Here is a 27,039-nt window from a genome sequence, read left to right on the forward strand (position 1 = left end):
AATACTTAATCTATATTCGCGCAAACACAATCTATAGCTTCTATATTTCTCATTTACTAGAATAGGATTATCTTTCTTTTTAGCGCGAGAAAGATTTCTTTTCGCTCTTGTAACCAAACGCCGAGAGGTCGCTACCTCTTCGTTCCACCAGTAGGCAGACTCTCTAGAAGATCCTCTATTTCGCGGCATAGAGAAATCCGAAATAGTCCGTAGTGAATCACCCAGCCATTGAACCAATGAGTGCGCAGAGGATAAATTCATAGAGTCTAAAGACCATAACATACCGATATAACCAGCCGATAATAAACCTACATCTAGTTTGCGATAATTCCATTTAATAAATTTTTTATTTATAGCTTTAAACGTACTTCAGGACATCGATCACGTATTCTTCGGTGACATAGTTTACTTTTAGATTTTCATTGGTGGCCATCACGGTTTCACCGTTCATCATTTCCACCGCGATCATGTAGTGAAAGAAATGAATAATAACATCACTAGAAGCAGTGAGGACTTACATATCGGTGCAAGTACAAAATATCCCAAGAACCACACTGAATAAAATTTCACGATTACAAACATAACCCTAAATTTAGTAAGACAATCTTATTGAGTTTAATTGTCACATAAGTCAACTTATAAGTGCAATCAACGGCAATAAAAAACACAATTACTAATGTAAGTTGAACAATTTATTAATTTATTACTTTAATTTATTACTATTACTAATAGTTGTAAGTTGTAAGTTAAAACAATTTATTAATTTATTACATAAACGTTTATTTGAAAAATTTCTCTAATTTAGTATATGTATTTCAGTTTAAAAATGAATGTTACATATAAGCAAAGAGAAATGCTATTAAATTACATGGAATCACATCGAGAATTACTACAAGGACGATTAAGTAGAAAATCGGAAAGCCGCAGGACAATGGTATTATATTATTAATGCATAATGTGTTACATTAAAAATATGCATAATGTGTTTCATTAAAAATATTTTAATTTACATATATACATAATATATAATGAATTTGTTTGCAGAAAGATATGTGGGATAACTTAGCGAACACTTTAAATTGTTCTGGTGAGGGTCCCAAAAAGAGTGCTGAAGAATGAAGAAAGGTAAAAGCGCAATTAAAAAATAGTATATTACTTATTTTTCTAATTTTTGTTATTTTTTAACTACTTGATACTCATAATGTAAATACTTGTTTTATAATAATAGAGTTGGAATGACTGGCAAATGAACGTCCTCAAAAAGGAGACAAAGAGAAAAAATTATTCGAGGGGTACAGGTGGTGGTTCTCCTATAAAAGTTAACTTTACTGACATCGAAGAGAAGCTATTGGAATTACTGACACCCGAAGCTGCCGGAATTGCGAATGTACCTCAAGGAGAAGTTCCAGTTTTAAAGAAGCCACACATTGAACAGGTATTAACATTTTTAAATGTTTATGAAGTGTTATATTTACTGAAAGATTTAATACTGTGTGAGCAATACGTTTATGTATTTATTACTTTAATATATACAAATATTTTAAAAATATGTTATAAACATTGCATTCTGATTGGAGTAATATTGGGATAATAAAGTACTTTCTATTTCCAAAAGATATTGAAATATACAGTAGTTGTTATAATATTATGTTTATGATCCTTTATTTTAAAAAATATGAAAAACATTAAGAATAAAAAATTTATTATTTTCAGAGTATTATAAAAGACAGACATTTACAATCAACAAGTGTGCATGAATTTGGAGATAAGTCTGTTGAAACACAACCACTTGAAAACATCCAAAGTGACGAGCTGCAATTAATCGAAGATTGTGAACTTTTAAATGAGCCTGCATTCAACGAAGGAATCTACACATCAAATTTTGCACACAAAAATAAACAACATTCTTTAATCATAGAAAGTACAAGTAGTAACTCAGGTAATGAAGCTGATAAGGAAAATATAAATGGCAGAAAATGTAAAAAATTATTTGCGAAAAAACGAAAAACAATATTACCTGTTCCTTCGCGTACCACTCTTGCATCAAATTCACTAAGTGGCATGTCCGCACAAATGCTACAAATGCAAGAGGAAAAATTGTTATTAAAAAAAGAAGAGTTACAAGCTAAACGCGATATGCTTGCAATCCAACAAGAAATATTACAAGAACTGAGGAGCATGAACTCAAATATGCAGGTTCTATCTGAAAATTTATATTCCTCATTGGAAGATACTTCCACTTAAAAATGAACAAAAAGTACAATACGATACTAGTACGAATGAAAAAGACTGCAATACATTCTACGTATGATTTTTTCATTTTACGCATTATTTTTTTTTAAATAACTTATTTTAATCAAGAAAGCTGTTATTCAAGATATTAAAATATTCTTTATAAATGTTACATACATGTTAAGACAATAATCTTTGTGATAATTAATTTTAAAAATATTTTATTTAAAAAAAACAAGATATAAAAATATATATATTTTATATATATATATATATTGTTTTTTTTACACTTACAAATATATATATTCATTTTAAGACTGTAATGTAACAATATGATAACTACGTTTTAAACGTGATATTAGATTAATAAGAAAAGTTTAAATGTGATATTAGATAAGAAAAAATCAGTACCAAAAAAAATATCAAAGCTAAAATAGTTTTAATAATACTTTTTAGTTCTTAGCTTATTTACTTATGTTTTCTGAAAATGTATTACTTGACTAAATAATGTTCATTGATAGAAAGTTTAATAAATGATAAAAAATGTAATTACAATATTTTGTTTCTTTTCTTATTTTTCCTATTTTTTAAATGTTACATCTTTATAGTTTACATTTACATTACAATAATGTGTTATAGTACAATGCTACGTGAAATATCGACGTATCAATGCTTCTCAAACTTCCTGCCCTGCTCGACCTCTACCGTTATTTATGTCCCGTGGAAAATCATCATCTTCTCGGTCTGTTTCATCGACATATAAATCAACTTTGGGGATATTATATTCCTTTGCAATATTGTGCAAAACGCAAGCAGCATTCACTATCAATGCTGAAAGAGCGACAAAGAAAAATTATATCATTTATCTCGTGAATTAATAACAATTAATATAATGTCTATAGTAATTTATATTTTTTAGTAATAACTGGAAACCTGCAAACTCTGGTTTGTAATGTGCTCGTTCTTTCCTTAAACACCTCCATCGACCTTTAAGCACTCCGATGCAACGTTCAATAACGCAACGGGCTTGAACATGCACTTCGGTATATCTAGCAGAAGGAGTGCCAATGGGTTGATTTAACATTGGAGTTAACAAATATGGGAGAAATGGATATCCGGAATCTCCTATTAATAAAAGCAATACATATTATTACATTATTGTGCAAAGTTGTAACACGCAAAAAGTTAGTATTTATTAATAAGTTCTAAATATAAAGAATATCATTATATATTCCCAATCAGCAGACAATATTTTAAAAATGTTTTTTAAATATTTATTTTTGATTAATTATACATTTAATGCAAAACATGTTTATTAAACATTAAAATAATATTTATTTTACATTTATATTTCATTTATAATTTATATATTAAATAAACATTTAAAAAATAATTATTTTATATTAAATTTACATTTATTTTATATTTACTAGTTATTTTGCAACAAACATTTAAAAATCATTTGTTGAACGTTTGTTTAATATTTCTTTTATATTTAATTTTTATTTATTTCATATTTACTAATCATTTTGCAACGAAAACTTAAAAATCATTTTTTTAACGTTTGTTTCATATTTATTTTATATTTAATTAACACTTATTTTATATTTATTAGACATTTACAACGAACATTTAACAATTATTTTTTTCACATTTTTTCATATTTATTTTATATTTAATTTTTATTTATTTCATATTTACTAGTTATTTAGCAACGAACACTTAAAAATCATTTTTTTCATGTTTTGTTTTTATTTATTTCATATTTAATTAACATTTATTTTATATTTATTAGTCATTTACAACGAACAATTAACAATCATTTTTTTTACGTTTATTTCATATTTAATTTTCATTTATTTCATATTTACTGGTCATTTAGCAACGAACACTTAAAAATCATTTTTTTCATGTTTTGTTTTTATTTATTTCATATTTAATTAACATTTATTTTATATTTATTAGTCATTTACAACGAACAATTAACAATTATTCTTTTTACGTTTATTTCATATTTAATTTTCATTTATTTTGATTGTTTTTTTGCAACATGCAAAATTTATCATTTATAACAAAATTTTTAAATAAATAATATGTATAAAAATTAAAAAAAATTATATTTTATAATAATATTATAATAATATTAAAACGATTTTGAAATAAATTTAAATTAAATATAAAAAATAAATATAAGACAAACGTGAAAAAATAATTGTTAAATATTCGTTGTAAATGACTAATAAATATGAAATAAATGTAAATTTAATATAAAAAAATATTAAACACATATTCCAAAAATGATTTTTAAATGTTCGTTGCAAAATGACTAGTAAATATGAAATAAATGTAAAGTAAATATAAAATAATTATTTTCAAAATGTTTATTTAATATATAGATTACAAATAAAATATAAATATAAAATAAATATTATTCTAATATTTAATAAACACGTTTTGCATTAAATGTGTAATTAATCAAAAATAAATATTTAAAAAAGATTTTAAATATCTGCTGCATAATGTTGAAATAATTAATAATAATTAATAATAACACAATATCATACTTTTTCCAAGGTTGTAAATCTCGAAAAAGTATTTCACATTGTATGTCTGCTCTTCTCTATTCGATAGATGAACCAATCGCGCACACGAACCGATTGGCTCTCACTTGTGCATTCGTGCCGGCTCTTATATCTTGTATCATTAGGTGCGTTCAGCAAACTCAACAGTTGTAGATTTTCCGCTGAATCTCGACGTTAATTTATTGGTTCTAAAATGATATGAGCCAGTCACATTTGATTGTTACTAAGCGGTTTGTTCTGCTGAACGCGGCCATTGATTATGACGTTATGGTTTCTGCATATAGAACGCGACAATGCTTGCAACGCGGCAAGACGCAACGCGGTAACCAATCAATTTTTTGCTCTTATGGAAAAGTTGTAAGTTGATTGGCTACCACGTCGTCTTTTGCTGCGCAGCAAATGTTATCGCGTCCTGTGTGCAGAAGCCATCTTCTATCTTCTATTATCTTCTATCGTGCAATCGTGCTCAGTGCTCAGTCGTGCTTGAATTCGATCAGCCAAGTGTGTATTTTATACGAGTACATAAATATATCAAGAAGCATTATTACTTTTGCATCAATAAGTTATCGCAGGTATGTATGTAATAATAATATAATCTTATCAAATAAATTAAAAACACATTAAAAAAACAAAACCGGATGAAAATATAACCTCTCTGGTGCGGTACATATATGGCACGTGGTCTTTCTTTGTGAGGAAATCTATTTTTGCATCATTTTTATACTTCTAGCATCGTTTCTATATTTTTGTTTACATTTTTCTACTATTTTTTAAAATAAATTACTGCTATTATAAATGAAAAATGCAGAAAGTTTAAGAATTAAAATGTTTTAAGATCCTATACACACAAAGAACCAAAGCATTAAAGTATGCAAAAATAAGAATTATTTGCAAATCTAATAATATATATATATTTTATATTTGTTCTGCACGCTTGTCTTACATTTGTTTCTCTTATTTGTGAAATTATTTAATTGTGCGATTTTGTGAAAGATATATATAGGTAGTGAATGTCTGAAGAACCAATTATGCAAATCCCTTTATGTATACAAAATACACTCAGCGCAGAAACCGACTCCCACCTCACCCCCCATTCACACCTAACGAGGCGACAATATTTCGACAATATATTAGCTCTTCGAACTTTTGCATATTATCCTGAATGATCTTTAACTGCATTAGTGAGAAATGTACTGTCAGTTATTGCGTGTAAAAAAAGTTAACAAATGTATTATATATGATCTCAGATTTATTGATCGGCAATGTTTTTTTTTTTTTTTTTTATTGACGGATCTTACTCGATAATTATTGATTCTTGAGTATTATGCGTTTGACATATTTTTTGACATATTTATACACATTTTTCTTGTAAAATAAAAGACACTAAATGAAATGTTCAGCATTGCGCGTTTTTCAGGCTTGGATCTTTTATGCTAAAAGATTATATATACATTTATTATATTTATAAAAGATATAATATATATATAAAATAATAATTTTCTTTCAAAAAGAATTATAACTATTAAAAAAATCTTAGAATCTTATTATTAGAGCCCGGATTTTCCGCCGGCCGACGTACCATTTCGAGTCGACCGTAGCGAGTTCCTCACAGCTCGCTTCACTTCGACCCGCTCGACGAGCGCGACATAGTGGGGAGAACTAGCTACGGTTGCTCGATTTGAGAACTTAAATCCGGGCTCTACTTATTATACATATTAAAACTTGTATAAAATATATTCTACAATTTGTTTTATATAATCGGTTATTTTATAAAATGGTCAATTAATCTATCTTGTTAATATATTATAATTATTGAATTTTGTTTGTAAAAATGTGAAAAACATGATCATTTTTATTAATATGCATAAATTTGACTTTAAAATTTATATAAAGTTTATATTTTAGACGCAGCTAAGTATGCCAAAAGATGTACCATTCCATAAGTTGTCCAATAAGGCCAAAAGGAAAAAAATTATTGCTGAAGAGAATAAAATCAATTCGACTAATTCCTCAACTGACAATGATGAATCGCATATTCAGCAACTGCATACTTTTACTGATACTCATATCGAGCCATCAGATCATTTTAACAGCAAATCTTCATGCAATTCTATATGCAGCCAATCCGAACTTTTCAAAATTTCTGATCATCACTCCGAACTTTCTGATAACTTTGATTCTCCATCATCTCTACATTCATCATCTAATTCTTCAAGTTTCTCTCAATCTGATAATAATACTCTTAACCCGCAATGGAAGGTTCTCAAATTTCTTTGTGGTTGGGCTTTAAAATACAACATAACACATGAAGCAGTTTCTAGCTTGTTAGCAGGTTTGAAAGAAAACCATGAGTGTTTTGTTGACAATGATGAGTCGAATACTAGATTTCCTATCGATGCTCGAACTTTGCTTAAAACGAATGTGAAATTATTTAAGAAATTTGTTGAACCAGGATCTTATATACATATAGGATTAAAAAATCAATTACTGAAAATTGCTCCTAAATATTTTAAAAATGTTTCCACTTTTAAATTACTGATAAACATTGATGGTTTACCTCTATTTAAAAGTTCGAATGGTCAAGTATACCCCATTTTATGCACTGTCGTGTCCATACCTAAGTTGCGTAAATCAGTTATTCCTATTGGTATATATTATGGCGATGCGAAACCTCTTGATTTAAATATGTATTTGCAAGATTTTATTAATGAAATCAATGAACTTATAGAGCATGGTCTTAATGTTCGTAATCACACAGTATTTTTAGATGGTACCTATTTCGTTTGTGACGCACCAGCGAAAAGTTATATCATAGGAATTGTGTCGCACACAGGTTACAATTCCTGTACTAGATGCACTGTCCGCGGTGTTACCTCTAATAATCGACGTATCTTTATTGATTTGGAGTGTCCTTCTCGCACTTGCCAAGATTTTTTAGAACGGAGAGACTATGATTTTCGTCGTCGTAATACTCCACTAATTAATATTACCAATTTAGATTTCGTGCATCATTTTATTCTCGACTATTTACATTTGCAATGTCTTGGCGTAATGCGAACAATGCTAATGAATATGTGGTTCCAAGGATCTATACCTCAGAAACTTTCCGCTACACAAATCCGAATACTGTCGGATCATCTTGTTGAACTAAAACGCTACATTCCCGCAGACTTTGCAAGAAAGTGCAAAGAGCTGTACATCATTATGCGATGGAAAGCGACAGAATACAGATTATTCCTGTTGTATGTAGGTCCTGTTGTCTTAAAAACTATTTTAAGCGATCAAAAATACACACACTTCATAGAATTTCATTGCGCGATGAGAATTTTATTAAATTCAAATTTATGCAAAGAACAACAATTTCGACAATTTGCTAGAGATATTTTAAAACATTTTGTTCAATCGACTGAAATATTATATGATAAAAGTTTTATTACGCATAATTTTCACAATAACATACACATAGTTGACGATGCAGACTATTTTGTAGACAAATTAATAGATTTCAGTTTAGATACAATATCTGCATTTCCGTTCGAAAATTATATGCAAAATATAAAGCAAAAAGTTAGAGGACGAAATAAACCACTTGAACAAATTGGTCGAAGAATTGGTGAAATCATGAAGTTTCAGTTAGATTATCCAATGCAAATCTCCGAAAATAATGATGAATTCCCAAAACTTTTTTCTCCACATAATACCGGTCCAGTATTATCAGGTTGCAAACGTCAGTATCGTGGTTGTGCTCTTTCTTTATTCAAAATAAAAAATTATGTTCCGGATAATATCTGTGGCACTGCCGACGGTGTAATTATTCAAGTGGAAAATATAGCTTTTTCTGATCATTTACAAGTTCCAGTTGTCATCGGTAGGGAATTTATTAACAAATGTGACTTTTATAAGGTACCTATCGAAAGTTCTCGAGTTGGTATATTTAAAGTTACACAGTTATCTAATCTGAAGATATGGCCATTGTCGCAGATTACAATTAAATACGTACAGTTGCCATACAAATCTGCTAAAATCGTATTATCGATTTTACACTGTGACACTTCAATTGCATAGGATTACGTACTAGGTTTCTTTGTTTTCTGTCTCAATTTTTTCATTTTCTATTTCTTTTTCCGTTCTCTTTCTATTTGTTCTTCGTCTCAATTTTTTCATTTTTTATTTCTTTTCTATTATCATTTATTTTTTGTCTACGGACTCGATTCAATTTTATGGGAATATGTCTTCATAAAAGTAAACATATCAGGTAAAGTAATTTAGTTATATACAAAGTGAGTGCATGAAAAATTGTAATATAAATGTTCCAATATGCGAAGATGCAGGCAAATAATAAAATATAAAAGAAAATACAGTGAATCTTTGAAATACTGTTTTATGTATCTAGATCATTTTCGACTATTCAAACTTGAAGAAAAAAATATGTTTTTTTAAAGTAGAATAACTCAGCGAAAAGTAGTCGCACATCGAGATACGTAAAAAATATTTTTAATCAAATTGGCTGTTAATTTATGTATTTTATGAAAGTCAATATGCCACGAATTATAAATGACATCAATAATTTATTGTTATAAAAATTACATATTATTAATACAAACTTTTAATAAATAATAAAATATCAAAAATATTAATGTGTGATTTACAGAAATTAATAGAAAGAAACTTTGAGGCACAATGAATGAACCGACGCAAACAGAAAATAATTCTTCAAAACTTGACAATGATATGAAAAGTAATCAAGAAGTATCCAAAAAAAGCTATGATGGAAAAAAAAGTTGGGCCATTGTGGAATTTGAGTCAGACACAGAAGATGACCTCGAAGGATTTATAGACCTTGTTCCAACACTGTGGATTTCAAGTACGAATGCGCTATGTTGGTATCCCATGCACCAGCATAAAGCAACAATTGAGAAGTTAGCGAAGAAGTGCGTAGCAGTAGATACAAAATGGAAATGTTTTTCGATGAAAATGATTCAAGAAGGCATTGGTATGTACATGCAGATTCATTACAACTCTTATGATAATAATGTATATCAATTTCAAATTTCATTATTTTAAATTTATGCTGTTGCAGAAGACTACAATAAGGGTATGAAAATGCTCGTTAAAGTTTCAAAAAATCCAAATTTGAATATACATTCAGATTTAGATGAAAAAGGAAAGGGCAAAAGAATGAAAAAGCCAAATAAACGATTCGATGATTTCGCTAATATTGCTGATGTTACTACAGATGCTGATTGTACATTAGAGAAAAAACAAAAAAACACTAACATACTGCTTACGTATCCAAAACTGATCCCAAGCATACCAGAATTAGATTTTAATCAAAATAAGGAGAATCAACGCCCAAAACGATCAAATTCCGTTCTTCCAAAACACGATAAATTGAAAATAATTAATTTAAAGGAAACAGATGTCGTTAAGCAGCTCTCTCTATCGAAGGAAACAGATTTTCTCTCCCATGTATCTAATAATGATAAAGTGCGGCAACTTCAGTGCATAGAAAATCGTCCTGATTCTCTAAACAGACCTATGGAAATTATTACTCATCTTTCTCATACTGCTGATCATCGCAATCGAAATGCACCTTATTCAAGCCACCAGGGATGTAAGATGCCTTCAAAAATGATGCATAAATGTGCCTATGGGAGTGACGGAAAGATTACACTAGAATCACTCGCAGATGCAGTATGCTTTTTCAACAGTAAGTTTATATTTTAGATATTTTATTTATCTACTTTTGCAACCAAATTTGTCTGCATCCAAGTTAGCTTCTTTTGTTATTTTTTATACCTTGAAATTTTGTCTAATTTTTTATTATTATTGATACTACCTATTCTTCGGAAAAACATTTTGAATAAATGTTGTTTTTTTTTTATTTTATCACGTTATTGTGACATTGATATTCTATTCAAAAACGGATAAATTTACCATCGATGTCTCCAATTTTATTTTAAATTTCAGAGAATGTGAAATCATATTTTAAGAAATACCTAAAAACAAAATTTTAATTTTTTTTATTAAAATTTCAAATTTTGACGTAAAAACACAATATTTAAAGAAAAGTAAGAAGTTTTTACAATTTGCTTTAAATATTTACAGTGCTCATAAAATTTTAGTTTTTGGTAAATTTACAAAAAAAATATTGTCCAGAATGACATTATGATAACCATCATTATATATATGTATAAAGTAATTTTTTTAATGACTGCTATCACAATAAGAAAGTGTTGATTTTTTCTAGAGTTTTTGAGCAACTTTTTTTGTTTGAAAATTTACGAAATATTAAAAAAATGCTTATAACTTTAGTTTTATATATCATCATTATATTCTATAAAAATACAGTATATGTATAATTACTGACATAATGTGTCTGTAAGATATATAAAAAATTTAATTTTTTTCAAAATTTTAGCTTTTGGGCAGATTGTAAAAAAGTCGCTTTTTCAAAATTATTAGTTAAATAAAAATTTTGCCAATTTTTTTTTAACTGTAGTGCAAATAAAAAATAGAATTTTTTTTATTTTTTCAAAATTTAGCTTTACCTAGTAAATAAACTAAAACAATATTAAAATTTAAAAAACGCTTAACAATCTTTCAGATTTTTTTCATCAAAATTTCGAAATTTTGTCAATCTTCAAAATATAAAAAAGAAGTCAGAGATCTCGATGGTCAATGTCCATTTTGGTGTAGAATATCTTATTTATATGTTATATAAATGAATATATTTTTTTTACAATATTTTAGGCGAATCTTGATGTGTGTAGTTCATTCCATTTCCTTCACATAATTCCTTCACATTCCTTTAAATATTTTCTTACGAATTTAAAATTATAAGAGCCGTTTTATTTTTCCCATCAGATGAATTATCGTCATGTAAGATAACGTTGAAAAAAATGGACCGAACTATTGATAGTTTTATGGAGTTAGAATCAACGAAACCTTTGTCGGAAAAGTCTAATACAACAAATACTATAAGTTTGTTAAGTGATTTTCCACTCTCGACAATGGACGAACTTAAGGCAATTGAAAAAAAGATAAAACATGATGCTACTTTCCGTTCCCAATTGGTAAGATTTTCTTTATTAGTATGTTCTATACTTATTTCTTTATATTTATTATATTATTATTTAGATTATATTATTTAGATAGATCCATTCTATCAAGTTTTATTGGAATAAAAGCATTCAAAAATGCATATAAAAATTCATCTAAAGTTCATTTAATTTATATTATAAATTGATATAAAACAAAGTAAATAAATCAATTACAAACAAAGTAAATGATTGTTACAGAATAAAAATTTACTTCAATTTTAACTAAGATAAAGGGCTGGTAAAGATAAATAAAAAAAAAAAACTTAAAATTAATATAGATAAAATACTCATAAATTATGAAATTTTGCTTAAGCCGTTTTTATATTTTATGACAATATGTTTTTAATAATTACATGTGCGCGTGGTGGTTTATAACATTTTTCTGGGCCAATTGTACAAAAATCTACGCTTTTAAACAAGACATTTTTTCCAAACGTTTTATTTCAATTTTTTCTCCATTTTTACCAAAACAATTTTCTATACATTAAAAAAAAACAATTTTATCTTTTAAACAATATAAAGTATAATAATAATAAAACCTTGTTAATTTTTAAAGAACTTTTGGAGAATTTAGTTTCGATAGTGAATAAACAAAAAAATAAAGTAAAAATTTAAAAAATACAAGTTTTTATTTTTTTGTGAAATTTTGGAATTTTGATGATAAAATTGCGAAGAAAATGTTAGGCATAATATACTTTCAGCCTTTAAAATATAAAAAAGTCAAAGACCTCTATGGTAAATATGTTGTCCGTTTTAGCGTGAAAAATCCCATACATTTTTATACAATTTCACGTAATTTCAATCAATTTCCATTTAGATTGAGGCTCTGCATATAACAGCTGAGGGTGACAGCATTCAAAAAAGAGTCAACTCCATGTTACGAATAGTATTTAATGATAATGCGGCTAGCTTATTTAATTGGAAGGGTCAGCGAGGAGTCAAACAAAAATTGCAAGGACGACGAATTAGCAAACTAATGATAGGTAAATTAACATTATATTATTTTATGTTATTTTAAAATAACATGCATTTTTAATATACATAACGTTTTTATGGAATATTGATTTATTTATAGAAACAATGATCAAAACATTTCCGAAAATGACGGAAAGTATATTCGGTAGAAAAGCCGGACCATGGTTGGCTCAAGCCAGCTTTCGCTTAGAGAAGAAAAATAAGTGAGTACTAAAATTGTTTTTATTGTATACGTAATCGATTATTCCCATTTATTATATATTATATATGTATTTGTCTTTTTTATCGTTATAGACGTAATAATACTAGTAATGAGAAGGAGAATGAGAAAGAACCTGATATAAGCAGTGGTGAAGAAACCAGTGTTGCCAGTAGTGATGCTTCAAAAACCGATAATTAACGAATTATTGTTTTTTCTTCAGATTTTACTTATTTAAAAAAAATTTGGTTTGCTTAAAATGTGATTATCTGAAAAGATTACGTTTTTACATAAATTAAAAATTGTTCTAAAGATTACTAATAATGTTAATTTTCTTATAATTATAGTAGTTTAAAAAAATTTCGTTTGTTTAAAGTATATAGTTTGAAAAATGTATGTGCAGTTAACATATTAAAAGCATAAGATATAAATAAAACATTTGACATATTATTATGTATTATTACTCTTTTTTTACTATTTAAATATTTCAACCTACTTATTCATTTAATATTTTTTTATTTATAATTATTATACTAGTATTTTGTACACAATATTTCTCGTCGGGACTTGATGAACTGCAGATATCGCTGTTTTATAAGAAGATTTTATAAAAATATAATTATTGTTAGACAAATAACGACAAATTAAAAAAAGTTTTTAACATTAAATTAAACATTTTTTAACACACACACACACACACATAAAATACGTCAATTTTACATTTAAAAAATATTTTTTAACATATATAAAAGTTTATTTAATGTTCAAAACACATTATTTTAATATATATACAAAACATTTATTTTATATTTGCAACACGTTATTAAAATATACAAAAAACATTTTTTTAACATATACAAAAGTTTATATAATGTTTAAAACACGTTATTTTAATATATACAAAACGTTTATTTCATGTTTAAAATGCATTATTTTAATATTTTAAAAACATTTTTTTTAATATATATAAAAATTTATTTAATGTTTAAAACATATGTTATTTTAATATATACAAAACGTTTATTTCATGTTTAAAATGTGTTATTTCAATATTTAAAAAACATTTTTTAACATATAAAATTCGTTTATTAAATGTTAAAATAAATATTTTTTAAATGAAAAAAAAAGGATCTATCTCATTAATTTTAACATTTTTTAAACATTTTTTTATCATTGTAAAAAATGTTTTTAAAATGTTTAAAAAATATGTTTTTGCTATATGGGTTAATACAAATTGCGATTAAATACATAGGGCCTAAGCAGAATGGCTTATAATTTTAAGACAGCCTTAAGTCTTTGTCTCGAAGTGACGCACAATACTGTCTTGTGTCTCGAGTCTTAAACGTATATACACCGTGTCACGCTGCAAAAAGTACGTGTGATAAACGAATATATATAAAAAAGAACTATATATATACACAACTACTAATAAAAGGTAAATATTTCATAAACATTTATAATATAATATATTTAAATCTGTTAAATATGTAATAACAATTTTATGCATTTCAATGTATTTCAATAAATGAATAATAACCTAACCTAACTTTTTTATAAAAAGTATTTATTAAAGGTTATACTTATTCATAAATCAAATTTTTGATCTAATATTATATGTCTAAATCTAATTATATGTATATATAATTATTTTATATGTAATCTAAATTATTTTGTTATTAAAATTATATAACTATTTTTTTTCTAAAAGTTTAACAAGACATTTTATGCTTTAACTTAACAAATTAAAATTAGAACATACTGTTATATTTTTTTTATTTGATATAAATTTTGATTAATATAATTATAGGAATAAATATGTGTACAGCACGCGCGCTTTCCTCCCCCCCACACACACAATCATAATGTTAAAATTAAATCTTTTACAGAAAAATTTCTAGTGCAAAATAATGCAAAGAAAGAAACAATTTTTATTGATTGTTTTATTTTGGATGTTTATATACAAATTAAAACGCAAAAAAAGACATGTAAAGTATGAAAGAAAATGGCATGTAAGACCTATAAATCAATTAAGGTACAAATACGGAGATTATAAAACACTTTTTCAAGATTTGAAAAAAGATGAAGATTTATTTTTTTTAAACTTTAAACCACATATAATGGAAGGCTCCATATGTTTAACAAACGATAAATAATGAAAATGGCGATAAGAGCCGTTGCTCTTATCGCCATGCTCAGGATGTTCGTGCTAAATTTTTAATTTTTCTTAAAGAAATTAGTAAATTAGTCTACAAGAGACAGTTAAATTGTACACCGATCTCAATTCGAGATACTTAAAGTGTACGAAAATTTTAAAGTACATTGTTCTCATATATCGAGAAACTTTAATGTACGTATAGGAATTATTGTAAAGAAAGGAAGAGAGAAAAAATATCAGGGCGCGAGTGGCTAAGTATCTCGAATTGAGATCGGTGTACAATTTAACTGTCTCTTGTAGACTAATTTACTAATTTCTTTAAAAAAAATTAAAAATTTAGCACGAACATCCTGCAACGGCTCTTATCGCCATTTTCATTATTTATCGTTTGTTAAACATATGGAGCCTTCCATTATATGTGGTTTAAAGTTTTAAATCACGCGGGCATTATGACGCGTTTATGTCCTACAGCAGCGCTCGGAATTAGTTGCACATTTCGAGCCGATTTCCGAGACGACGCCTCCTGTTCCCCCACTACCGCCCGGCTGCTGGCGGCCGAGCCGCCGATAGCTCTGGCGCAGGAGCGTTTTATATAAGAAATAAGCTGGGTTGTTGAGGTACCTTTCAGAAAATAGTAATATTTTCTTTATTACATAAATAATGTTTATTTTCATTAATAATTAAATATATATATTATGTATTAATAAAAATAAACATTATTTATGTAATGAAGAAAATGTTACGATTTCCTGAAAGATGCCTAAACAATCCAGCCTATTTCTAATATAAAACGCTCCTGAGCCAGAGCTATCGGCGGCTCGGGCTCCAGCGGCCGGGCGGTAGTGGGGGAACAGGAGGCGTCGTCTCGGAAATCGGCCCGAAATGTGCAACTAATTCCGAGCGCTGTCCTACAGCATTGTTGATTTCCTAATCTAGGAGAGATAAATGTTAGAAGCGTGGGGTCTGAGTAGTTTAATGGTCAGAACATTCGCCCGGCAAGCGAAAGACCCGGGTTCAATTCCCGGCTTAGCCACTCGCGCCCTGATATTTTTTCTCTCTTCCTTTCTTTACAATAATTCCTATACGTACATTAAAGTTTCTCGATATATGAGAACAATGTACTTTAAAATTTTCGTACACTTTAAGTATCTCGAATTGAGATCGGTGTACAATTTAACTGTCTCTTGTAGACTAATTTACTAATTTCTTTAAGAAAAATTAAAAATTTAGCACGAACATCCTGCAACGGCTCTTATCGCCATTTTCATTATTTATCATTTATTTTTTTGTTATACAAGAATGACTTTACCAATATTTAACAAACTACTTCAATTAACTGAACCTTATTTAACAAAAAACCACTATCGAGCACTTCCTGCAGAACAAAGACTATTAATAGTGTTAAGGTAGTTTAACAATTTTTGTACTTGAACTTTAATTTTTTATTTCAAAACAATTAAATACAAATTTTATTAAGGTAACAAAAATAGGGTCTAAATAGGTATTAAAAAATTATCTTAGACTAGTTACGTATAAATTAAAATAGTATTTATTACTTGTACATACTTCTTGTCAAATAGGAAAGATGTAGATTTTAAAACAGATAATTAACTATCTCACTCGAAACGTATCTTGATAGTATCTCATTATAATCAATAATAGTAATAATAATGTGGATATATTATAATAACAAATTTTTCTTAGATATCTTGCCACTGGAGATCTTCCCTTATTTATCGCTTTAGCATTTCGAGTTGGCGAGTCGACAGTGCGTATGCTAATTAAAGAAATATGCCAAGTTCTAATAAATGTATTAGAACCAATATATTTAACACAACCAAATGAAAAAGAATGGAAGTCTTATGCTGAAGGCTTTTGGAACAGATGGAATGTGCCAAATTGTGTGGGGGCAGTAGATGGGAAGCACATCACTTTGCAATGCCCTCGAAATTCAGGAAGTCTGTATTTTAATTACAAAAAATATTATAGTATTGTCTTGATGGCAGTAGCAAATGATGTATACAGATTTACACTGGTAGATGTTGGTGCTTATGGTGGAAACAGCGATGGTGGAATTTTTAGCGAGTCGTTAATTGAAGAAAATCTGAAAAACAAAACATTAAATTTACCTAAGGGGACTTTTAAATTACCTAACAGTCAGGATTGTACACCAACTTTCTTATTAGCAGATGATGCTTTTTCACTAAGTACTACAATTATGAAGCCATATACAGGAAGAAATTTAGACGAAAAACAAAAAATATGCAACTACAGGTTTTCGCGAGCTAGGCGAACAGTTGAAAGCGCCTTTGGGATATTTTCGAATAGATGGAGAATATTTCGAAATTCTATTTGCATGCTACCAGAAACAGCTGATAAAATAACAACAGCATCACTTTGTCTACATAATTTTATAATGATTGAAGAAGAACGATGTAAACAAAAATTATATAGTACAAATCAATCTCTCAAAAACAACGAAAATGAACAAGTAAGAAAGATATTTAAATTTCCAATTTACAAATAATAATATTTACTTACTTTAAATTTTGATACATTTACAAATATTTAAAATGTAATATAACAATTAATATATGACGTAATAAGTAATATTTTTATTGTAATTCTAAATTTTTATAATTTTTACAAATGTTAATTAAAATATTTGATATTATATATATTTTTAATCAGATTAATCATGTCATTTTTTTAAAGGAAATAAGGTGGATGTCTTTATCAGAAAATTTAGATTTTGATGAAACTGTATCTTCTGCTTCGAAACAAAGAGATACGTTATGTAAGTATTTTATATCACCTGCAGGAGAAGTCCCCTGGCAATACGATTATGTGCAAAGAGGTATATATGATGAAAAGGTTCAACACTAAAAATATGGTTTATGTACGTATGTAACTTTTAATTATTTATAAACCTTATTCTTTCTAACAAAACATAATTATAAAAGAAGATATACAAGGCATTCAAAAAATACAGTACAATACTTTAATAATATATTTTAGAGAGATCTTAATTTAAATTGGAAAAATGTAATATAAAAAAGTCAAGATCTTATAATAGTTTTTGTATTGGAAGATCATGTACATTAACATTTGTAGAGTTTACCAATGATACCATATTGATTTTCACAATCCAACTAATTTTAATCTTTTGCTTTTTTAGGAGGGGTACTGTGTACACTGCAACAATCTGCTGTAATTGATAAGCTTTACTTATATATATATAATTTATAAGAATAAGAAAATTTAATTATTAAGCAAAGTATCAATAAAAATTATTAAAATTATTACTTACTTTTTTAATGTATTGCTTACTATTTATTATTAACTTCATTAATGTTGAAATTTTCATTATTTATCCATGTTTAATCATATAGCATAATGTTTCAATCAGAAAATTACATTTGCAAGAGAGCCTTGATGTTGATCTGTGTGTAATAATAAATCAATATTTACATAAATAAAAAATAATTACAAATAAAGTTTTTATTAATTATGCAATGAATAAAATATACATTAATGTAATGAACAAAAAATATATGTTTAAGTATTGAAAATAAAAGTAAGGATATACACTTTAGAATTGCACAATAAGTATTTCAAATACAAAGCATTTTTTAAACATCTTGAATAATAAAATTATACGTTTTATTTAAAATATATATAATTGAACATTATATATATATATATATATATATATATTTTAAACTCAAAATCTTTATAATATTTTTGATATTATTATTGATAATATAAAAAAATGAAAAACTTTTGTGTAAAATGAATGTTTCAATAATAAATATAAAAAGAAAAATCACGCGTTAAATATATGACAGACATATTACGTTTTTTGTAATGAAGCAAATAAAGCATCTGTTATCATTTTCTTCCTGATATTTTTTTCAGTTTGTGGAAGATTTGACAAGTGAGCAATAATAAACTGACTAAATGCTTCATCTTCATTTTCATATTTGTTATCCAAAACATTGACAAGTTTTTGTGTAACCGATGAAAACATTTTTTCAAATTCTTTCGTTTCATCTATTTTGCGTTTCTTGTATTTCACAGGTTTTGTATCTAATTTTTTAAGAATATTTTCTTTGTTTTTCTCCTCATTATTAGAATTATCTTCTTTTTCAGAATCACTTGATATTTTATGAAATACTTCATTAGATTTTGGAATATTGACTGATAACTCCGAAGATGATGTAGAAGATGAAGTTTCAATCGCTTTTATATTACTATGCGTTCTGAAAATATAAAAATATATAAGTATATATTATACTATTAAAAGAAAATTTTTAAGCAATAATAACTACAAACCTTCGCTGTCTGACATAATTGTCAAGAAATGACAATTGGGAAAAAAATACAAAGGATTTGTGAGTTGAAGCAGCACTTCCACTTTTATATTGACCATTCAAGATTCGTTTCTCACGATTGTATTGATTTCTTAGAGATGTACATCTAGTTTGGCAGTATTCAGGTGTATAAAAATTACCTGAAAATTTTGAGATACTTAAATCCATTATCATATTTACTTATCCATCATATAAATTAGCAATAAAATGTGATAAAAAATATATTATTAAAAAAAAAAAAACATTTGTAACTTACCATAATTTTTATTTAGCATAATTTTAGACATTTCATTCTGTTACGTCCTGATAGATGTAGAATTTTTTCGTTGGGCTCGGCGATCGATGTAAACGGGTCTGACCGCACGAGCCGAGCGGCGCGTTTAGGACTTGCGACGGGTCAGCGACTGGAAGAGTCGTTTTTACTCCGTCAACAAGTCAACCGCTCGTGGTTCTCTTTTTGGGTCAAGGAATTGAATCCCTATTACCCGGGGCGGAACCTTTGTGCACAATTTGAGAGGGAAGGTGTGAGGGGGTGACAAACGAGGAGGGTGTGGTTAAATAAAAAAAGAACAAAGTTTAATTTACTAAAGACAACATTTTAATTCGATTGAATTTATAATTAGGATACAAAACTTAATTCTTAATCGCATATGTTAATAATTTTATTTATGTATTCTTTACAAGTGTGTGTGTGTGTGTGTGTGTGTGTGTGTGTGTGTGTGTGTGTGTGTGTGTGTGTGTGTGTGTGTGTGTGTGTGTGTGTGTGTGTGCGTGCGTGCGTGCGTGCGTGCGTGCGTGCGTGCGTGCGTGCGTGCGTGCGTGCGTGCGTGCGTGCGTGCGTGCGTGCGTGCGTGCGTGCGTGCGTGCGTGCGTGCGTGCGTGCGTGCGTGCGTGCGTGCGTGCGTGCGTGCGTGCGTGCGTGCGTGCGTGCGTGCGTGCGTGCGTGCGTGCGTGCGTGCGTGCGTGCGTGCGTGCGTGCGTGCGTGCGTGCGTGCGTGCGTGCGTGCGTGCGTGCGTGCGTGCGTGCGTGCGTGCGTGCGTGCGTGCGTGCGTGCGTGCGTGCGTGCGTGCGTGCGTGCGTGCGTGCGTGCGTGCGTGCGTGCGTGCGCGCGCGCGCGCGCGTGTGTGTGTGTGTGTGTGTGTGTGTGTGTGTGTGTGTGTGTGTGTGTGTGTGTGTGTGTGAGTGTTTTATTTTTCCGGAGGGAGGACAGAAGAAATAATAAAATAAAGAGAAATGAACTGACTTACTCGTTGCAGGATAGTTTCGGATCGGGTTGACTATGTTCGGTGATTCTGAGCAGGCGCCCCGTTGAGGGAAGGTGTTATATGAGCGTCGGACCCCTTTTTTTTGTAAACGCGTGGGCACCCTGCTGCGGGATGGTGTCGTCAGGGTGATGGGCCCTCTACTTGAGATGCACCACGAGATGGTCGCGATAAAGTATCAACTGGTTTTACTCTTTGATTCGCGCCCCTGAACTACTCGAAAAACTGTTTCGAGAAACTGAGCTAAACGGAATAATTGCGCAAAACTGTTTGAAAAACTGTGTGTGATTGTGTCCGGAGCCACCAGAACACGGGTTTTTATACTTTTTCTTTGGGGTAGATCCCTTTGGAAAATCTTAGGTTTTTGGAGCGGGGATCGAATAGGAATTAGTCTTGCGAGAAAATTTTTAATGTGGGGGAGGATGGCGTCATTTTTAGCTAATAGGATTGGGTTTAGATGATTAGGTTACTTAAAATGAGATAGGAAGAAAGAGGCCCTAACGAATAAGGAATAGCGTCGTTTCGGGTCCATGTATGATGGGGGTAGGTTTTTGAGGTGGCGTAACCCGGTTGGTGTTAATTAGTATAGGTGGGGTGCATCTCAGCGTCTTAAGATCTGGGTGGGCGTAGTCTTTAGACCATACGATGGAACGATGGGTGGTCTATAGAAGTGCTTGCCCCGATTCTCGGCTTTCGGATTGGATGGTTAAGAATCGGTATATAAGTTCGCAAAGCCTTGGGTCACTGATCTAATAAATTTGACAGTTTACGACTGTCGCGTGCCCTTGGTGTCGCGTGGAGAGTGCGACTAATGCATCTCGGTTTCCCAGACCTACTAAACACGTGCGCCGTATCAGGTGTCGCGCCTTCTCGGCATGCGACTGCGGTCATTCCCCGATCGTTACTCGGAAAAAACCCTATCTACTAGCTAGAGTTCCCGTAGGTGGAATCCAAGAATATGACTAGTTGGTGCCAGTTTTTCTTTTTATCTCTTACTCTAACCGTCTGGAGTCAGTTAAGGACTCCAGCTACCGCGAAGTTTTGACTTTTACGGTTTTTCTGGCGACGATAGGCACGCTGAGCGGCCAAGGTATTTTGAAATATCCATGCTATTTTTCTCTGTGAGAAGATTCGAGCTCCTGGTGTCTCATGAGAAAAACAGCTCTGGCGTTATAATATTTCTTAAGAGTTTTTGTTGGTTCCGCGTTTACTAGGTCTGGTATTTAATGAAAAGAAAAGAATCGTGTAGTCTGATCAGGACGTAACACCCCCCACCTTAGACAAATGTTGGGGGTATGCAACATTTGCAATTAAATTAAAGATAGATTCTTTTCTTTTCTCGATTAACATTCCCATTTGAGATGCCGAATCGTTCTTACACTGCTTGTTTGTTAAAGAGAAGGAAAGGAAAGGCGACCTCCAAAACCCCTTCCTTATTCCTTTCGTTCTTTTTGCTGTCGCTTACATACTGCATATATTTTTTCTTTTGACTCTATTTCTAATAATAAAAATCTACTATAAAGGATTTGATGAAGCCTTCTTCCGTGGAATCCTTTCAAATGTTCGATAGAACATGGTAAAATGAGTAAAGAAAAGAAAAGATGGAGTTTTATTTACGTGATAATCGTGTCCCAGAATGTCACGTGCAAAGGTCCGTAGGTCAGTCCAACCACATATACCCTTTTATTGTTTTTCTGGGTAGCCACTTATCTTCTCCATCCCTTGGCCCAACTCGGCTTTCATCTTTATACAGGAACCTTTTTGTACAGTCTTCTTATCTTCAATGTTATTAATAAAGTTTCCGCAACCTTCACATAGGTTGATCTCATGGATCAGCTAGGGTAATGTGATAGGTGCGTATTCAAGTTTGTCCTTAGTCACCTTAGTCACGGATTGTGACAACACTGGTGACGGGAATTGTGGTAGTCTACCACAATTAATGTATTTTCCCACTCAGGGCAGTCGTACATTAAGTTCCGTGAGCAGCGGGCAGGCTCCAGGGTGATCTTTCAGTGTGGCGTCAAGTGGATTAGTGGCACATTACTCTTCGATATACTATATGTATAGATCTTTCTTCTTCTTTCTCTCTCCTTTTTTGTATTTGTAAAAGTTGGTACTTTGACATTCTATACTGTGACTGATCATCGAGTAATTCTCCCTATAGCAAATTGTTAATGAAAAGGATTCCACTTTATCTAAGATTTACTTATGAGAGAATTATGGATATGTGAAAATCCTTTAAGTATACGACATTATTTATTTATGTATGTATTAAGTAAAATATATACTAGAAGTTAATCCTACGTCTAAGTTAATTATTTTGCTTATTTACTTAGATATATATATATATGCTTTAGAAGTGTATGTATCTATATATATGTATATATGTATATAAGATTATATATGTTTGATTATTTATTGAAGTAGATAGTAAAAAAAAATTTTTTTTTTTTTCTTTTTTCCCTTTTTCTTTGTACTATATATATATGTTTGATATATAGAGATATATGTATATATAGATTTTTCTTAACATTATTTTAAACGTGTATATATACGTATTCATATATATATGTATGTATATATATATATAGGTGTGTGTGTATAATATTATGGTTATTATTTATACTATTGAATATATATATGTATATATATTTATGTATTTTCTCTCTTATAAGAGATAATTAGAGATAACTTTTTATAAAAGATAGTTATATAAAAATTTTTTTTCTTTTTTTTTCTTTTTAAAAAAAACTTTTCTTTTGCCTAATAACAAACACAATATATATATGTATATATTTTTGTTATTCTTATCAGTTATTATCTGTGATTATAGAATTAATTATGTATATATCCTTATGCGTGATAATAAGGGTGTGGTGTTTAACTCAACGCGGATGGTACGGTGTGTGTGGCTATATTCGCTATTTTTTGCGCGACTCCTAATTCTATTAATAAGTCTCTGAGGTTGTGGTAGACGTTGTTAGTTTCGTTCTTAATATCTAATTTGATGAGTGCACCTTCGTCACGAATTGGTTTAATGTATTTAATGAAAAGAAAAGAATCGTGTAGTCTGATCAGGACGTAACAATTCCAAGCGTTATCTTTAATTATTCTGTCTTTAAAATTATTATGTCTTTTATTGTATAAAAATGGGCGTTCTCTGTATAATTCAATGAGAAAAGCATCATCATTTTTTTCTTCTATAGCAATATTTTCTTGTTCATTTGATATCTCTTGACTGTATACATATGATTCACATATGTTACATTCGCAATATTCATGATCTTCCATTTTAATTGACTGAAACAATTAATAAAAAAGTATACTAATGTACTAGATACTATGGATATATAGATTTAATTTGTCAATCCATGTAATACAATTTAAATAACAAGATAATTTTGATTAGATAATTATATAATAATTAGACATACAATTAAGTTTAAACATATAATATTGGATCAAAAATTTGATTTATAAATAAGTATAACCTTTAATAAATCCTTTTTATAAAAAAGTTAGGTTATATTTATTTATTGAAATACATTGCAATGCATAAAATTGTTATTAAATATTTAACAGATTTAAATATATTATATTATAAATGTTTATGAAATATTTACCTTTTATTAGTAGTTGTGTATATATATAGTTCTTTTTTATATATATTCGTTTATCACACGTACTTTTTGCAGCGTGACACGGTGTATATACGTTTAAGACTTGAGACCAGTGATGCGATATTTCCCACAGCGGTCCCGGCTCCGCTGCCTCACACAACCTTACAGAAGCGCTACGTCGCGTATCCGTGTGAGCTCGGCCGTTCAACCAATGGAAGAGAGCGAACGCTCCCTTCCACCGAGCCGACACAACAGACGATAAATGCATGCTACTTGCATGTTAAAAGCAAGCGTTTCTGATTCAGAAAAGAAATTCTGAGGCGAGTGGCTGGAATATTAGAGATCACCTGTTTGAAACCTGCTTCGTGCAACTTTTTTTTCTTTTTTCCACATTTGTTTCTAACATAGTAAATTATTAGATAATATTTTTTTGCCCAAAAAAATAATATTTTCTATTTATTATTAATATTCGCATATATTAAACTAACAATTTTAGAAATAATACAGATCTGCTATTGTTAATAGAAAAATGAAGTTATTTTACAATGTTGCAACAAAGTGCTAATTTAACATATGCGAATATTTTTAATAAAGATAAAATAATTTTTTTTTAGCCAAAAACATTATGTAATAATTTACTTAAAATAAATATCAAAAAAGGAAAAAAAGTTACAAAATCACAGTTTTCAAACACGAGATTTTTAATATTCTTGCCATTCGCCTTACTCGTTTAGCCATGCTTGTTATTTTACATTTATCAACATAAAAGATTACACGCCTGCAAAGCTTTTAATTATTTATTTTAAACTACTGCATATTAGCAAGAGTTACTGCAGTAACTACATATACATGTACTGTGGAGATTAGTGGAGGAACACAGTAGCATATTAAAACTGCAGTCAAATAGATGTAGATTGGTAATTTTATTAATACTATTAATAAGTAGTGGTCTTCCGCACCACCTTTGAGGTTCCACTTATGGCGCGTTCGATTTTTTTTTAAGTGGATCGTCGCCTGGAGCCCTATTGTACCACTTTTTTTTACACCTGTTATTTACAGGTTAAAATAATTTACAGTAGTTGACACTGTATTTTTGTATCTATATACTTACTGTACTTTGTATACTCACTGTACTTGTACTTTTGCGCGTTGCGCGTATATTGGCGAGTTGAGAAAATTACTTACTTTATAATTTTTTATAAATACAAAATATATTTTGTATTTATTATGCCTGCAATGCTATCAACAGTAATGAGAAATACAAGGTGTCCCATTTTAAACAATCCACTCAAATATCTCAAAAACACCGAGTTAAATAATAAAATTTTTTAAATAAAAGTTGTAGGATTTGGAGAGGGAAAAAATATAGGGATATTTGTTTGACCTTGGATGGAAGCGCTTCTGAGATTTGAAGGTCATTTTTATTTTTTTAAATGGAACCACTTTAATTTTTTTATATAAATCGATTTTCCATAATATTTGTCGTAAAAAGTTATAAAACTAGGATGGCCAAAAATTGAATGGTTTACAAGATATTTTATACTTTAATTTGACATAATTTTACATAAACTATAAAATATCTCGTTAAATATTCATTTTTTAATTATCTTACTTCAACACTTTTATGCACAAAATAATGAGAGGAATCAATTGGTGTAAAAAAATACATAGTTGACTTTAAGAAAAAAGTATATATATTTAAGAAGAAAGTATATTATATCATATCTGCTAAATATAGCTTAAATATAGCTCTGCTAGATTTTTTCTTAAAGACAACTATGTGTTTTTTTTATACCAATTGATTCCTCTCATTATTTTGTACATAAAAGTGTTGAAGTAAGATAATTGAAAAATGAATATTTAACGAGATATTTTATAGTTTATGTAAAATTATGTCAAATTAAAGTATAAAATATCTTGTAAACCATTCAATTTTTGGCCATCCTAGTTTTATAACTTTTTACGACAAATATTATAAGAAATCGATTTATATAAATAAATTAAAGTGGTTCCATTTAAAAAAATAAAAATGACCTTCAAATCTCAGAAGCGCTTCCATCCAAGGTCAAACAAATATCCCTATATTTTTTCCCTCTCCAAATCCTACAACTTTTATTTAAAAAATTTTATTATTTAACTCGGTGTTTTTGAGATATTTGAGTGGATTGTTTAAAATGGGACACCTTGTATTTCTCATTACTGTTGATAGCATTGCAGGCATAATAAATACAAAATATATTTTGTATTTATAAAAAATTATAAAGTAAGTAATTTTCCCAACTCGCCAATATACGCGCAACGCGCAAAAGTACAAGTACAGTGAGTATACAAAGTACAGTAAGTATATAGATACAAAAATACAGTGTCAACTACTGTAAATTATTTTAACCTGTAAATAACAGGTGTAAAAAAAAGTGGTACAATAGGGCTCCAGGCGACGATCCACTTAAAAAAAAATCGAACGCGCCATAAGTGGAACCTCAAAGGTGGTGCGGAAGACCACTACTTATTAATAGTATTAATAAAATTACCAATCT

At 29.2% G+C, this 27,039-nt stretch overlaps 2 protein-coding genes and 3 long non-coding RNA genes across 8 annotated transcripts; 3 read left to right on the forward strand and 2 right to left on the reverse strand.

The window, feature by feature from the left end:
- The first annotated feature begins 172 nt into the window (after positions 1 to 172).
- Positions 173 to 2,413, forward strand: LOC137001618 (uncharacterized). Of its 2 annotated transcripts, XR_010891578.1 has the most exons (5): positions 177 to 678; positions 820 to 934; positions 1,045 to 1,125; positions 1,229 to 1,435; positions 1,714 to 2,410. It is a non-coding gene; the product is annotated as an uncharacterized lncRNA (long non-coding RNA). The 2 variants fall into 2 exon arrangements; XR_010891577.1 differs by having other exon boundaries at positions 173 to 678; positions 1,045 to 1,435; positions 1,714 to 2,413.
- A 6,536-nt stretch (positions 2,414 to 8,949) lies between these two features.
- On the forward strand, positions 8,950 to 15,022 carry LOC137001615 (uncharacterized). The gene is made up of 4 exons (XM_067360729.1): positions 8,950 to 9,807; positions 9,895 to 10,524; positions 11,682 to 11,890; positions 12,735 to 15,022. Exons 1-4 carry the CDS (start codon positions 9,495 to 9,497, stop codon positions 12,933 to 12,935), a joined length of 1,353 nt encoding a protein of 450 aa, XP_067216830.1. The 5' UTR covers positions 8,950 to 9,494; the 3' UTR covers positions 12,936 to 15,022.
- A 1,135-nt stretch (positions 15,023 to 16,157) lies between these two features.
- LOC137001616 (uncharacterized) lies at positions 16,158 to 18,548 on the forward strand. 3 transcript variants are annotated; one of them, XM_067360731.1, is made up of 4 exons: positions 16,158 to 16,652; positions 16,951 to 17,737; positions 17,962 to 18,145; positions 18,425 to 18,548. In XM_067360731.1, exons 1-3 carry the CDS (start codon positions 16,546 to 16,548, stop codon positions 18,130 to 18,132), a joined length of 1,065 nt encoding a protein of 354 aa, XP_067216832.1. In that variant the 5' UTR covers positions 16,158 to 16,545; the 3' UTR covers positions 18,133 to 18,145; positions 18,425 to 18,548. The 3 variants fall into 3 exon arrangements, with proteins under 3 accessions (XP_067216832.1, XP_067216833.1, XP_067216831.1); XM_067360732.1 differs by having other exon boundaries at positions 16,951 to 17,204; positions 17,286 to 17,737; positions 17,962 to 18,548; XM_067360730.1 differs by having other exon boundaries at positions 17,962 to 18,548.
- LOC137001620 (uncharacterized) lies at positions 18,312 to 20,169 on the reverse strand. Its single transcript, XR_010891580.1, has 4 exons — positions 19,876 to 20,169; positions 19,582 to 19,759; positions 19,104 to 19,508; positions 18,312 to 18,689 (listed from the first exon to the last, which is right to left on the reverse strand). It is a non-coding gene; the product is annotated as an uncharacterized lncRNA (long non-coding RNA).
- A 3,505-nt stretch (positions 20,170 to 23,674) lies between these two features.
- Positions 23,675 to 24,849, reverse strand: LOC137001619 (uncharacterized). Its single transcript, XR_010891579.1, has 2 exons — positions 24,506 to 24,849; positions 23,675 to 24,182 (listed from the first exon to the last, which is right to left on the reverse strand). It is a non-coding gene; the product is annotated as an uncharacterized lncRNA (long non-coding RNA).
- Between the last annotated feature and the right edge of the window lie 2,190 nt (positions 24,850 to 27,039).

This window comes from Linepithema humile, chromosome 8 (genome assembly GCF_040581485.1).
Source record: "Linepithema humile isolate Giens D197 chromosome 8, Lhum_UNIL_v1.0, whole genome shotgun sequence".
NCBI classification, from domain to species: Eukaryota; Metazoa; Arthropoda; class Insecta; order Hymenoptera; family Formicidae; genus Linepithema; species Linepithema humile.

Excerpts from the sequence above, each read along its gene's own strand:
- LOC137001615 (XM_067360729.1), top strand. The coding sequence starts at position 9,495 with ATGAATGAACCGACGCAAACAGAAAATAATTCTTCAAAACTTGACAAT. Across the intron at positions 10,525-11,681 it reads TGCAGTATGCTTTTTCAACA|ATGAATTATCGTCATGTAAG; the intron begins GTAAGTTTATAT and ends TTTTCCCATCAG. Across the intron at positions 11,891-12,734 it reads CTACTTTCCGTTCCCAATTG|ATTGAGGCTCTGCATATAAC; the intron begins GTAAGATTTTCT and ends ATTTCCATTTAG.
- LOC137001616 (XM_067360730.1), top strand. The coding sequence starts at position 16,546 with ATGACTTTACCAATATTTAACAAACTACTTCAATTAACTGAACCTTAT. Across the intron at positions 16,653-16,950 it reads AGACTATTAATAGTGTTAAG|ATATCTTGCCACTGGAGATC; the intron begins GTAGTTTAACAA and ends AATTTTTCTTAG. Across the intron at positions 17,738-17,961 it reads AAAACAACGAAAATGAACAA|GAAATAAGGTGGATGTCTTT; the intron begins GTAAGAAAGATA and ends ATTTTTTTAAAG.